General features: G+C 40.3%; 1 protein-coding gene across 2 annotated transcripts in view; it reads right to left on the bottom strand.

The window, feature by feature from the left end:
- Positions 1 to 12,267, bottom strand: part of STX8 (syntaxin 8) — a 239,081-nt gene that overhangs the window by 219,690 nt on the left and 7,124 nt on the right. For both annotated transcript variants that reach the window (XR_010838285.1, XM_059047525.2), the window contains exon 3: positions 6,278 to 6,372. Coding sequence is in view for 1 of the 2 variants with exons in the window: in XM_059047525.2 (XP_058903508.1) it covers positions 6,278 to 6,372 (95 nt within the window). In the remaining variant the exon portion in view is untranslated. The remainder of the gene's footprint in view (positions 1 to 6,277; positions 6,373 to 12,267) is intronic.

The following is a 12,267-nucleotide window of genomic DNA, read 5'->3' as shown; positions in this document are numbered from 1 at the left end:
TTTAGCAGCTATTAAACTAGTTGAGAATAAATCAACAATCAAAGAACATCAATTTTAGGAGCAATAAAACTTGGTGATTATGTTTTGAAGATTAGGAAGTGAAGAACAGAATCACAGACAGCTGATGCTAGGAGAGGCCTATCTGAGTCTCTTGCTCTTCTGACCAGGAATCCAGGGCCCCGTGCAGCTGGTAATGGCAACAGTGGGCTAGAGCCCAGCTCTTTCCAGTCTAAGTCAGGGCTTTCCTAACACCTCGCGTGGGGCTTGACCACCAAACGTTCCAGGGGCTCCTCCACCCTGAGGCCCCAGTACTGCTCACTTAACTTTGCCACTTCTTAGCATCCTGTTAATCACAGTAGTGGTAATATTAATTCAGAATATTCCCGGAGACTCCCTGTAAATCCGGGAAAACTGGAAAACCGTCCAGTTAGGAACACTCACTCTACCTCTTTGTTCTGTTTTTATTTTAATCTATTAAGAGCATAAGGAGATGGGGGGGAGGGTAAAGGAGCATGAAGAGAATAAATAGACGCACAGCCCTTCTGCATAGCACACTTACTATACAGAAGTTGTTGCTAACGGGAGGTCAAAGAATCGTCTAGGCGGTGGTGACACTGCACGGATGTGGTCTCCTGGTAGTTGGGGAAAGCGAGGACGGGGTAAGGAAGGACAAGTAGGCACACAGTCAGTGGCCAGAGCTGGGACCTCCTCTTCCACCGACGTGGTGAATAACCGAGGAAGAGGGTCAGAGAACAGACAAAGAAGGGAACAGAAGAGCTAGCTACCATAGTACTTCTTCATTGGCTAGGCTGATTTTACGTGTAATCATAACCAGTTTACGGCAATGCAACGCTGCAAATGAAACTGGGTCCTGATTTCATATCACCAATACCCATGACCAACGTGCCTCAGCCCAGCTTCTCTGATATAACCTGGGAAGCACTTCCAACCTACCATGGACTGGGCTGAAGATGGTGCTGGACCCAGGGGACGCCCCACCCCCACTCTGGCTCCTGGAGTTTCTCCTTATTTGGTAGAAGGCTTAAGAATTTAGGCAAGTCTTACGTGCAAATTAATTGCTCTGGAGAAGCATAATTACTTCCCACTGCTGCAAGAAGGGCTGCACAGAGACAGTTTAAGGTCCCAGAGGCCAGAAGATTTTTCTGGCTCACATAGTACTTCATCCCTTTCATTTTACTATTTTTTTTTTTTTTTTAAGTTAACAAACTCTGCTGAATATCTATTATGTACCTGGCCAGGTCCTTATCTTCCTCAAAGCACTGATCATATTTTGCAAGTAGTATCTTAATTCTATCACTATCTGTGTGCTTTGACATACCTACCCTTCTTACTTGATTATAAACTCCATAAAAGGACTACCTGTAAATTCTCCAAGATGGCTGTAATTTTAACAATGATAAAATAGTAAGTAGCAGCTAATCCTCGAGGAGGGCTTACTCGATGTGAAACACCTTCTATGCATACAATTTAATCCTCCCAACAATCCCATAAGCCGGGTGTACTTTGATTATCCCTATTTCACAAATGAGAAAACAGGCCCAAAGAAGTAACTTGCCCACAGAGGGTTAATAACTATCTTTTATTTAACGCCCACAATTAAGGGGGTGGCTCGTCTTGTGAGATGCTTTAAATATATTTTCTTGAACTTTCACAACAACCCGCAAAACAAGTACGATTATTCCTACTCTACAGGTTCCTGAAACTAAGGTCAAGAAAGGCTACTACGTTGCTCTCTGGCCTCGGGGAAGTGATGGAGCTGGTCTCCCACCTCAGCTCTGTCTGGCTCCAAAGCCCGTGTTGTTCCCAGTATTCCAACGGTGCCCAGACTTTTGGATTTCGTGGAGCAGAAATATTTCCAAACAAACTGTGGGGATGGTGATTGGGGGGATTTATATCGACCAATTATACATTTTGCCATCTATGGACAATTCCAAAACCTACAACAGACAAAACTCGCATCTACTTTTACTATCATGGTGAAAAAGCAAGCAGATGTTAATACCCAAAACGAGGGAGAACCATGTAAACAGATTATAAATCAGAAAATTTCTACCGAAATAAAAGTTATTTTGTCCTTATTGTTCTCACAATAGCAGACACCAGTGAAAACTGTCATGGCCAGGTGCAGTGTTTTAGAAGCACTTCACCTCCACTGGAGCCCCAAGGGGCTCTCCCTAAAATCTATCCAGTGAGCCTCTCCACACCTACATGTATCCAGGTTTGTTACACGGTGATTGGGGCATCTATCCTGCCATCTACCTATCTGTCTACGCATCTTTTTTTTCCCCCCCAAAATACAAAGTGGAGCAGAGTTATTTATGGATTTAAAAAAATTATTTCTAGGGAATTCCCTGGTGGTCCAGTGGTTAGGACTCGGTGCTTCCACTGCTGGGGGCCTGGGTTCAATCCCTGGTCAGGAAACTAAGATGCCACAAGATGTATGGCATGACCAAAAAATAATAATTATTACTATTGCTACAGGACTTTTCCCAAGAGACCAAAATACCTTTTGATACTGAACCCCTCTGTAAAGTGAATTTTTTTTTTTTTTTTTTTTTTTTTTTTTGCGGTACGCGGGCCTCTCACTGCTGTGGCCTCTCCCGTTACGGAGCACAGGCTCCGGACGCGCAGGCGCAGCGGCCATGGCTCACGGGCCCAGCAGCTCCGCGGCACGTGGGATCCTCCCGGACCGGGGCACGAACCCGTGTCCCCTGCATCGGCAGGCGGACTCTCAACCCCTGTGCCACCAGGGAAGCCCTAAAGTGATTTTTAAAAATTCTTTTTAAAGTACCAGAAGTGCTGCCTGTGAAAAACCCAACAAAAAGACAAGCTTCATTTAAAGCTAATTCTAAGAATAATTTTAGTATTACCTGAAATTTCCTATGCACCCTCCTGTAAACACACCTTTTCTCAGCTGGTGAGGCCATTATAATCCCCACCTCCAAGAAGCACTGTGAACAGAAGTTAATGTTTTTCAGCAATTTTCAACTCTCTGGCTGCAGGACTTTCAATTACGAATTGCAGTTTAACCAATTCGAACGCACGCCACTTTCATTTTAATTTTACATTTATTCTTGCCAGAGAAAAATACTTTTTCAGGAAAGAGCAGTAACATTTTAGGCCTAACCTCCCAGAATTTAACTGTTTGGAAGGCATTTTCATAGGACTTATCTTTCTGGCAACTCCTAGTGTTCTCTGGAAAACTTCACGAATGCAGAAAGGCATAAATTTATTAAGTAAGGTACCATAAACTCAACTACCCAACACAGTAAGGAAATGTGGTTTTCAAATATTCATGTTAAAAAAGTCACCCAACATTAATTATGCCTCAAGAAAAAGGATTAAAAAGTCACTCTCCTGGCGATTTATGGACCCAAATTTTTCTAAGAATTACAACATCATAAAGTATACCTAATAAACCACAGTGAAGACTGTTTAATCTTTCTGATGATTAAGAAGGGTCTTGAGGATTTGCATCATTATAAACAAGATTTGTCTTGGCATTACAGCAACATGCCAAGCAATAGGGAACTCTAGTTGAAGACAGGCCACGTGACAGTGGACTGTATTCTATCACTAAAGTAGAATTCAGCTTTTAAACAAGTGGCTTTGGGTTCCGACAGCCCTGCATTGGAATCCTAGCTTTCCATTTCTTAGCAGTGGGGTCTGGGCAAGTTACTTAAGCTCTTAAATATTCTTCTCCTCGGTGTGAAAAAACTCCTCTGCTGGAATGCTCTCCTTTCTTTCCAACTTCATCAGTGACTTGAGGTGCAAGTTTGCCTTGGCCTCCATACCTGTTTTGTAAAGAAGGGAATGAACCACCCAAACAACTTCATAATATGAGGTTACTAGGCCTGACAAGTTGCTATCTGATACATCTTAAATCTGGATGACAGCTGCCACAGAATTATCCCATATGTTTGGGAGGAGGAAGGTCAGGGAAAGGGAGATGTGAGGAAGAAGAGGGGAGTTAAATAGAGGCCTTCAAGTAACGTAGAAGCTGCCTCCTTTCCATTCCAAGAAATGGTCTCCCTGAAAATACAGAGGTTTATGAGCGCCCCCATGGGGTAGATTATCTGAATTCCATCCCTAGTTTTGGTTGCAGTTCCGGTAGAAATAGACCCAATTATTTGAAAAAAAATAATTAGATTTTAAAGAAAGCTGTTATATTCCAGATGGGTTTTTGATTTCTCCTGGCAAATTCTAAATTATTGACATGATGGTCCTTAAATATTTTCATAACTATTTCATATTTTCAGAGTATTTAATAACTGGTGTTTTCAAATGCCTGGTGTTTCATTCAGCAAATTCTGAGATCACCACAAAACCAGAGTCTACGAGGTTTCAAAATATGGTCAGACTGCAAGCATTTAGAAGAACAAAGTCAATTATTACTGTAGCGTGCTTGGTACACCCCATAATTAATAACTAGCAGAAATTATTAATAGAAAAAAGTAAAAGTTATTAATTTATATCTTCTTGCCCTATAGGTTTAGCACATAAATATTATAAGATGAATAATAATCAGTTACCTGTTAGCAAATAAAGTTATTAATATTACACTGGGAAATAATATTTAACTACATTTCTAATACATGCGATTTAGGTAATATTAAAATGAGTTCGCACACCTTGATCCCATGTGCAGAATTCCAAGCACTTAGCACTTAAAGTGGAGAACACGGCTCTGCCAACTTGAGGTCTATATATTAAGACTTGTGCATTTTATTTTTATTTATTTATTTTTTTTTGCGGTACGCGGGCCTCTCACTGCCATGGCCTCTCCCGTTGCGGAGCACAGGCTCCGGACGCGCAGGCTCAGCGGCCATGGCTCACGGGCCCAGCCGCTCCGCGGCATGCGGGATCTTCCCGGAGCGGGGCACGAACCCACATCCCCTGCATCGGCAGGCGGACTCTCAACCACTGCGCCACCAGGGAAGGCCCCAAGACTTGTGCATTTTGATAAAACAAAAACTCCTTATATAATAGACTGTGCAGTAACAAATGATGCCAGATGGAGGGTAAAGTTACAAACTAAACATATCTGATATTCCAACTGTGTTAAAAATAAGGGCCCAATTGTTTACTGAAATTAAACTTATATTTAAAACCTTAGTGTTTTAATAAGTACACACTGGAAATCATGCAACTATCTAAACCAGCCTCCCTGGTGACATACAGTGGTGATACTTGGAGAAAAATATTTTTTAAAACATCTTCTATTGTTTTATCAAAAAAGCTCTATTCCTACATTTTCCCATGTTTAAAATTGGGCAATAACAACCATTTCCCGAGATACCAAAGTTTGGTACAAACTAAAGACAATGGAAAGGAATGGTAAGAGAGGACCAGTTTGAGGTCAGTTTTAAACTCGGATTTAAAGGATTAGTTTATGTAACAGGTCAAGTGTATTTTCCTAAATTGATCAGATTATGAATTTCTAAAAAGAAAGAAAGAAAGAAAGAAAGAAAATATTTTGGGGAGTTCCCTGGCGGTCCAATGTTTAGGACTCTGCACTCAACAGAGGCTGGCCAAGGGCTACACACATGCCGGGGCCCAGACTGGATCCCTGGTTAAGGAACTAAGATCCCACAAGCCACTGCATGGCATGGCCAAAAAAAAAAAAAAAAAAAAAAAAAGAAAGAAATGTTTTAATTCTTGACATTGTTGGTGGGAGGCTGAGGTGATGACATAACTTGCTTCAGGCAAGTGTCTCCCACCCCCAAAAACTCCCCAAACAGCGGTACTGTCTGGACCTCTAGAACAGTAAGGCAAAGAAGTCACATCTCAATAATCTACATAATTGGGGGGAAAAATATGCATCGTTTCTACTGGTACTGGCTTCTCAGAGAAGAAAACGAATCGTTCAAAACTCTGGGAACTACAGAAGCAGAATCACAACTCAAGGGTGTCATGGAACTTCTCCTGCTGGACCACCTTCAAGGCAGTCTAGACAGGCAGCAACACGGGGCTTGGTGTAAATACAGCACTGACAGAAAGCATGAGCTTCCTGCACTATTAAGGCTACACCCAACTCAGTTAATTCCCGCTGTGTGTCTTGCTTCGCCCGCATATTATTCACTGTAACACATGTAACAGACGCTTAAAATAGAAATTGAGATTATAGGCAATATTTTGGAAACCAGGTCTTCCTCAAGCTGTGGAAAAATGTGGGTGGCCCAGATTCCTTCCTTTCTTAAAATAAGACTGCTTGTCCTCCCACTCTAGCAAGAGGTGGAAATGTTTACATGGATACATCTGATGTCTTGACACAGCTCTTAGCAATAAGTCCTTCAAAAGGGCGATCTTTTCCTTCAGTTTCTGCAACAAAGCTCTGATAGTCACGGTAAGCTGAAAAGAAAAGAACACAGCCTGAGTATGCTAGTCCAGAGGTGTGAGGTCTCCTAAAAATATCATGTAAACGCTGCTTTGCAAACGATGATTCAATCAAGGAAGGGCTGCAACGACCTCAGGGTTGTCCGGAATCTTAACAGTCACCTGGGCCAGCCACCCACCTAATGCTCATACCCAGCCCTATGACCTGACCAGCTGGTAAGCCGGTCCATGCCTGAACCCTGACATTGACTGGAAACTGTCACTTTGCTCTCACAATCGGCTGAATTCTGTCCCTTGAGCATCTACCCTCGGATCCTATTTGTCTACCTCGGAGCCACGCAGGAAACTGCACGTCCCCAGTCTTTGTTCACCAGCAAAAGCCCCACGCACGGTTCCCTCAACCATGCTGCAAAGAACAAGACGTCAAGTCCTACTGCCATCCCGGCCGGTCCGCCCTAAACACACTGGTATACTTACAAGCCATTAAAAGTTTTATAGCAGGGTGTCCTTTTTATACAAGAGGAATGTTGACCACATAGGACTCTTTTTCCAGGAGGTGTGGATTTTCTCCAGTTTACAAACCCAGAGTCTTAAAGGTTTGTTTGTGACTCTAAGTGCTGCCTTAAAGGATGGTGGAGAGGTGGGGAGGAAGCCTCTTAGGAATTTTAAAATATGAAAAATAGAATCGTCCATGTAAAGTAAACATAGTCAACCACGGATATAATTGGAGATATGCTTAAAAAGGCACTCTCACAAGTTTGCTACCTTGTTAAAAGAAGCAATTATACAACTGCAGTGGAAGCAGTGGCTCTCTCCTTAGATTAGCAGGGTCACATAAGGAAAATACAGCGCAACAGCAGAGGCTGGCCAAGGGCTACACACATCAAGCAACCCTCAAGGGTATCAGCAGCCAAGAAAAATCTCACCTTAACTATTCTAATACCTCTGGGAACCACAGAAAAACCACCCACAACGTTTATGGGGAAACGCCAAGGAAAGCAGATCCCTCCTCATTCAAGAAGTAACGAGCAGGGCCTCCCTGGTGGCGCAGTGGTTGACAATCTGCCTGCCGATGCAGGGGACACGGGTTCGTGCCCCGGTCCGGGAAGATCCCACGTGCCGCGGAGCCGCTGGGCCCGTGAGCCATGGCCGCTGAGCCCGCGCGTCCGGAGCCTGTGCTCCGCAACGGGAGAGGCCACAGCAGTGAGAGGCCCGCGTACCGCAAAAGGAAAAAAAAAAAAAAAGTAAAGAGCAAAACAAACAAACAAATGAACAAAAGAACAACAAACACGCCCACACCAGGTCTAAGAAGAATCTACAAAATTAAAGATCAAAAGCATTCAACAGATGAAAGAATATGTAGCCATTAAAAAGTATGACTGGGGACCTCCCTGGCAGTCCAGTGGTTGACACTTCATGCCTCCAATGCAGAAGGCACGGGTTCAAGCCTTGGTCGGGGAACTAAGATCCCCCATGTGGCTCAGCATAGCCAAAAAAAATAAAGTATGACTGAAATCTATATTTGTTAACATAGAAAGATACCCATCATAATTTATTAAAAGAAAAAGAAATCAAGTCACAAAAAGAAGTGTCATCCACATAGAGAAAAAACAACCCAGGACCTAAAGACATCAAAACATCAAGGGCAGTTATCTCTAAGTACTGGGATTTCTTAATATTTTATAAGAAAACTACTACTTTCATAATCAGAAGAAGTTTCCCATTATGATAATTTAACAGAAGCTTTCCAAAGCATAGAAAAGGGTGGAAGGCCTAATTCATATTTTAAGCTAACACAACCCTGGTAACAAGTGCTGACAGAGATACCAGAAAACAAGAAACTACTTGCCAATCTCCCTTAAGGATTATAAATGTAAAAGTCTTTAAAAACTTTGGCAAAGCAAATTCAGAATTACATTAAAAATGACAATATACCATCACCAAGTAGAATTTATCTGAGTAATTTAAGAATGGTCTGATGTTAGAAAATCTAATAGTAAAGCCAACAGTGTTAATTACTAAAAACAGACTAAACATACGATTAATACAGCATGGGAGAAATTAATTAAAAACAAAACGAAAACAAAGAAAACTAAAAATCAGTCAGTGCTGCCTTAACTACAATATTATTTAACTTTGGTCTAGAAGTTCTAACCAACATGATAAGACAAATTAAAGAAATACATAAGGGCTGGAAAGAAGGAAATGAAATTATCATTATTTGCAGATTGATAATAGTCTGTGTGGAAAAGTTAAGAGGATCACCTAAAAGGTGACTAGAAACAGATAAAGAATTCAGGACGGTGATCAATCACAAAAATGAAAAACTCTAGGGCATTCCTAAATTCAAGTAATAGGGGGAACTTTTAAAAATGATTTTTAAACATCATTAACAATATCAACAAAATCTAAAAAATATCTAGCACAGTGCCTGGTGTATAGTAACTGCAGGAAATACTGCTGATGGAATGAGTGAAAGGAAGCACTCAGTACTGCAAAAATGTCAATGCTCCCCAGTTCAGTCTATAAATATACTACACATCCACCCAAAATCCTATTTGGAGTCCTTTTATTGGAGAGGAGGTGGTAACTGAGGCACAGCACAAAATCCTTTTTAATAAAGCTATGCAAAATTGCTCTAAACGGAGGATGAAGGGAAATATAGAAAGATCACGGATATGGGTAACAAAGGGGGCCTTAAACAATTAGATATGAAATCTTTAGAAAAAACAACAAGAGTATGATGCTGGCAGTTACCAATGGCTTCGTTAGTGCAACAGAACAGAAGGTCCAGAAACAGTGCAGTTGTGTAAGAACGTAGTGAATGAAATGTGGACTATTTCATATTTGGGGGGGGATTAATAATTTAGCAAATGGGAAAAAAAATTAGATGCCTACAATACACGAAATAAATTTCAAACACTGTAAAGATTTATGTGTTTTAAAAAAGATAAAAAAGAGAAGAAAAGCTTAACGAAAATTTAGATAATTAGGCAAAGTACTGCTATAATCCCTGGGTGTGAAAGGCCTTTCTAAGCAGTATCTCCCCTTCTCCTATAAGAAAAGGCCATAAATAAAAATAGTTCTAATTTCAAATAAAATTTTTAAAAAGTGTATATATATATATATATATATATTTTAAAGTCATTTATAAAATCAGAATCCAAATTAATAGAAAAAATACTTGTACCAAATATGCCAGATCAAAGCTTAATCAAAGCTTAGTTAACATATATATAAGGAACACTTGGAAATAAAGAAATAAAAAGCCAGGTTAAGGACGTGTATATAACAGGCAATTCATAAAGGAAGAAATACAAACATCCAATAAATATATGAAAAGATGTTCAATGGCATAAGTAATTTTAAGAATGCATATTAAACTCTTGTATACTTTCACCTAACAGAGAAAGATATTTTTTTTAAGTGAATCAGAATTGCTGTAGAAATGTGACTCTGAGACATTTGCAAAATGCTTAAATTTTATACAACCTAAATCCAGAAATCCTACATTGAGGAATTTATTCTAACCTGGGCAATAATTCAGCCATACTGAAAACTCATTTTTATAATTAGAAACAATCTAACAGTCCAAGAAGATGATACTGGTTAAATGGATCAGGGATCTAAATGTAAATAAATGAAACCATACATTTGCTAGAAGAAAACATAAATAAATTCCTTCATAACCTACAACTAGCAAAAGCTATGAGTGAAAATATCAAAGCAATTAAAAACTGATAGTCGGCGGGGCTGGAGCTGGCAATGACGAGGAGGAGGATTAAGCCCACCCAGCCCCGCCTGGGCTGATGGGGTGTCTAGTTTTCCAGCCAGATAATAAAACAACATCAGCACTTCAAAAAAAAAAAAAAAAAAATTGATAGTCAACTTCATTTAAAAAAAACTAAAACTTTCACATGACTGAAGCTACCATAAGCAAAGTCAAGCAACAAATGATAAAGGAGAGGAAATAATTACAATATATCACAAAAAGCGAATCTCCCTAATATATGAGGATCTCTTAAATATTAAAAAGACCAACAATCCAATAGCAAAAATGGGCAAAAGATAAGAAGTTAGTTTACAGAATATATACATAGTGTTTAAGAATGTAAAAACATACTTCACTTGATTCAGAGTATGAAAAATGCAAATTTAAAACTACACTGGAAGGTGAGGGAGAGGTACAGACTTCCAGTTATAAAGCAAGTCAAGGCGATGTAATGTACAGCATAGGGAATATAGTCAATAATATTGTAATAACTTCATATGGTAACAGATGGTAACTAGACTTATCTGATGATTATTTTGTAATGTACAGAAACATCAAATCACTATGCTTATACCCAAAACTAATATAATATTGTAAGTCAATTATGCTTCAATTAAAAAAATGAAGAAAATAAAACTACACTGAAATATTTTCTCTCTCTTTATCAGGTTGGCAAAAATTCGGAAAATTGACAACGCCCTCTGCTGGCCAGGCTGTGAAGCCAAAGGTGACAAATCCTGTGGCGGCGAATTTGGCAACAGGTAAAAGAAAAATCACAAATGCCCTGGTTCTGAGAACTCACCCTTAAAAGAACCTCCACAAATACAAATACAAAATTTTAAAAATCACAAAGCTATTTATTGCAGCATTATTCATAACAGCAAAAGACTGGAAACATTCTAAATGCCCATTCTTAGGAGACAGGTTAATGAACTAGAGTATACACAACAGAGGACTCTAAGGCCCTAAGAAAAACTGAGAAGATCTCAGTGAATTAATATCTCTATGATATATTATCAAGTGAAAAGAGCAAGATACAAAAGAGTAACTTTTGTGTCAAAGGAACAGAAATGAGAATACATACACACACACACACACACACACACACACCCCTGAATGCCTATTTCTGCAAGAAGTTACACAGGAAGAATAAATGAGAAATTAATTTTTAAAATAGGTTACCTCTAAGAAACAGGTGAAGAAGGCATGGAAAAGAGTGGGATGGGGACAAGACTTTGAGTATACCTTTGTATATAATATTGACTTTTGAACTAGGTAAATGTTCTATATATTAAAAATGATATCAGCAAGGATAGGGAAGAAAAGCAAACCCTGAAAATGAATATGAATAGATACAAAGGAGAGCATAAGACACAGAAAAAAAAAAAAAATTCTAATAGCTTTAGAACAGAATAACCTCAGTATCCTTAGGGGGATATTCTAAATTAAAAAAAATAATAACAAAGACACAAACTCAAACTTTACTTATTGTTTGTAGTGGCCCTTGTGTAATGATTGTGAAACTATTTTCTATAAACTCTAAGAGAGACCAAATGAGCAAAAACATATCAATGCTTCTGGAAACCTGGGTTCTCACTGCGGGAGAAGTAAGGAAAATACTAATTTAGAATGGGGAAGTTACAAAGAAACCTGTGAATGTTGGATTAGAATCAAAAGTGTTGGCATGGGCTTCCCTGGTGGCGCAGTGGTTGAGAGTCCGCCTGCCGATGCAGGGGACGCGGGTCCGTGCCCCGGTCTGGGAAGATCCCACAATGCCGCGGGGCAGCTGGGCCCGTGAGCCACGGCCGCTGCGCCTGCGCATCCGGAGCCTCTGCTCCGCAACTGGAGAGGCCGCAACAGTGAGCGGCCCGCGTACCGCAAAAAAAAGTATTGGCATGGACTCATGGTCTTCTAAAGACCAAATTTCCTCGCCAAATCCCACCATTGTTTTTTAAAGCCCACAAGCAAAGGATGATTTTTTACTTTTTTTTTTTTTTTTTTTTTTGCGGTACGTGGGCCTCTCACTGCTATGGGCTCTCCCGTTGCGCAGCACAGGCTCCGTCCGGACGCGCAGGCGCAGCGGCCACGGCTCACGGGCCCAGCCGCTCCGCGGCACGTGGGATCTTCCCGGACCGGGG

Source organism: Kogia breviceps, chromosome 19, assembly GCF_026419965.1.
Source record: "Kogia breviceps isolate mKogBre1 chromosome 19, mKogBre1 haplotype 1, whole genome shotgun sequence".
NCBI classification, from domain to species: domain Eukaryota; kingdom Metazoa; phylum Chordata; class Mammalia; order Artiodactyla; family Physeteridae; genus Kogia; species Kogia breviceps.
Note: the sequence above shows the minus strand (reverse complement) of the source record. Positions and strands in the feature narration are given on the sequence as shown.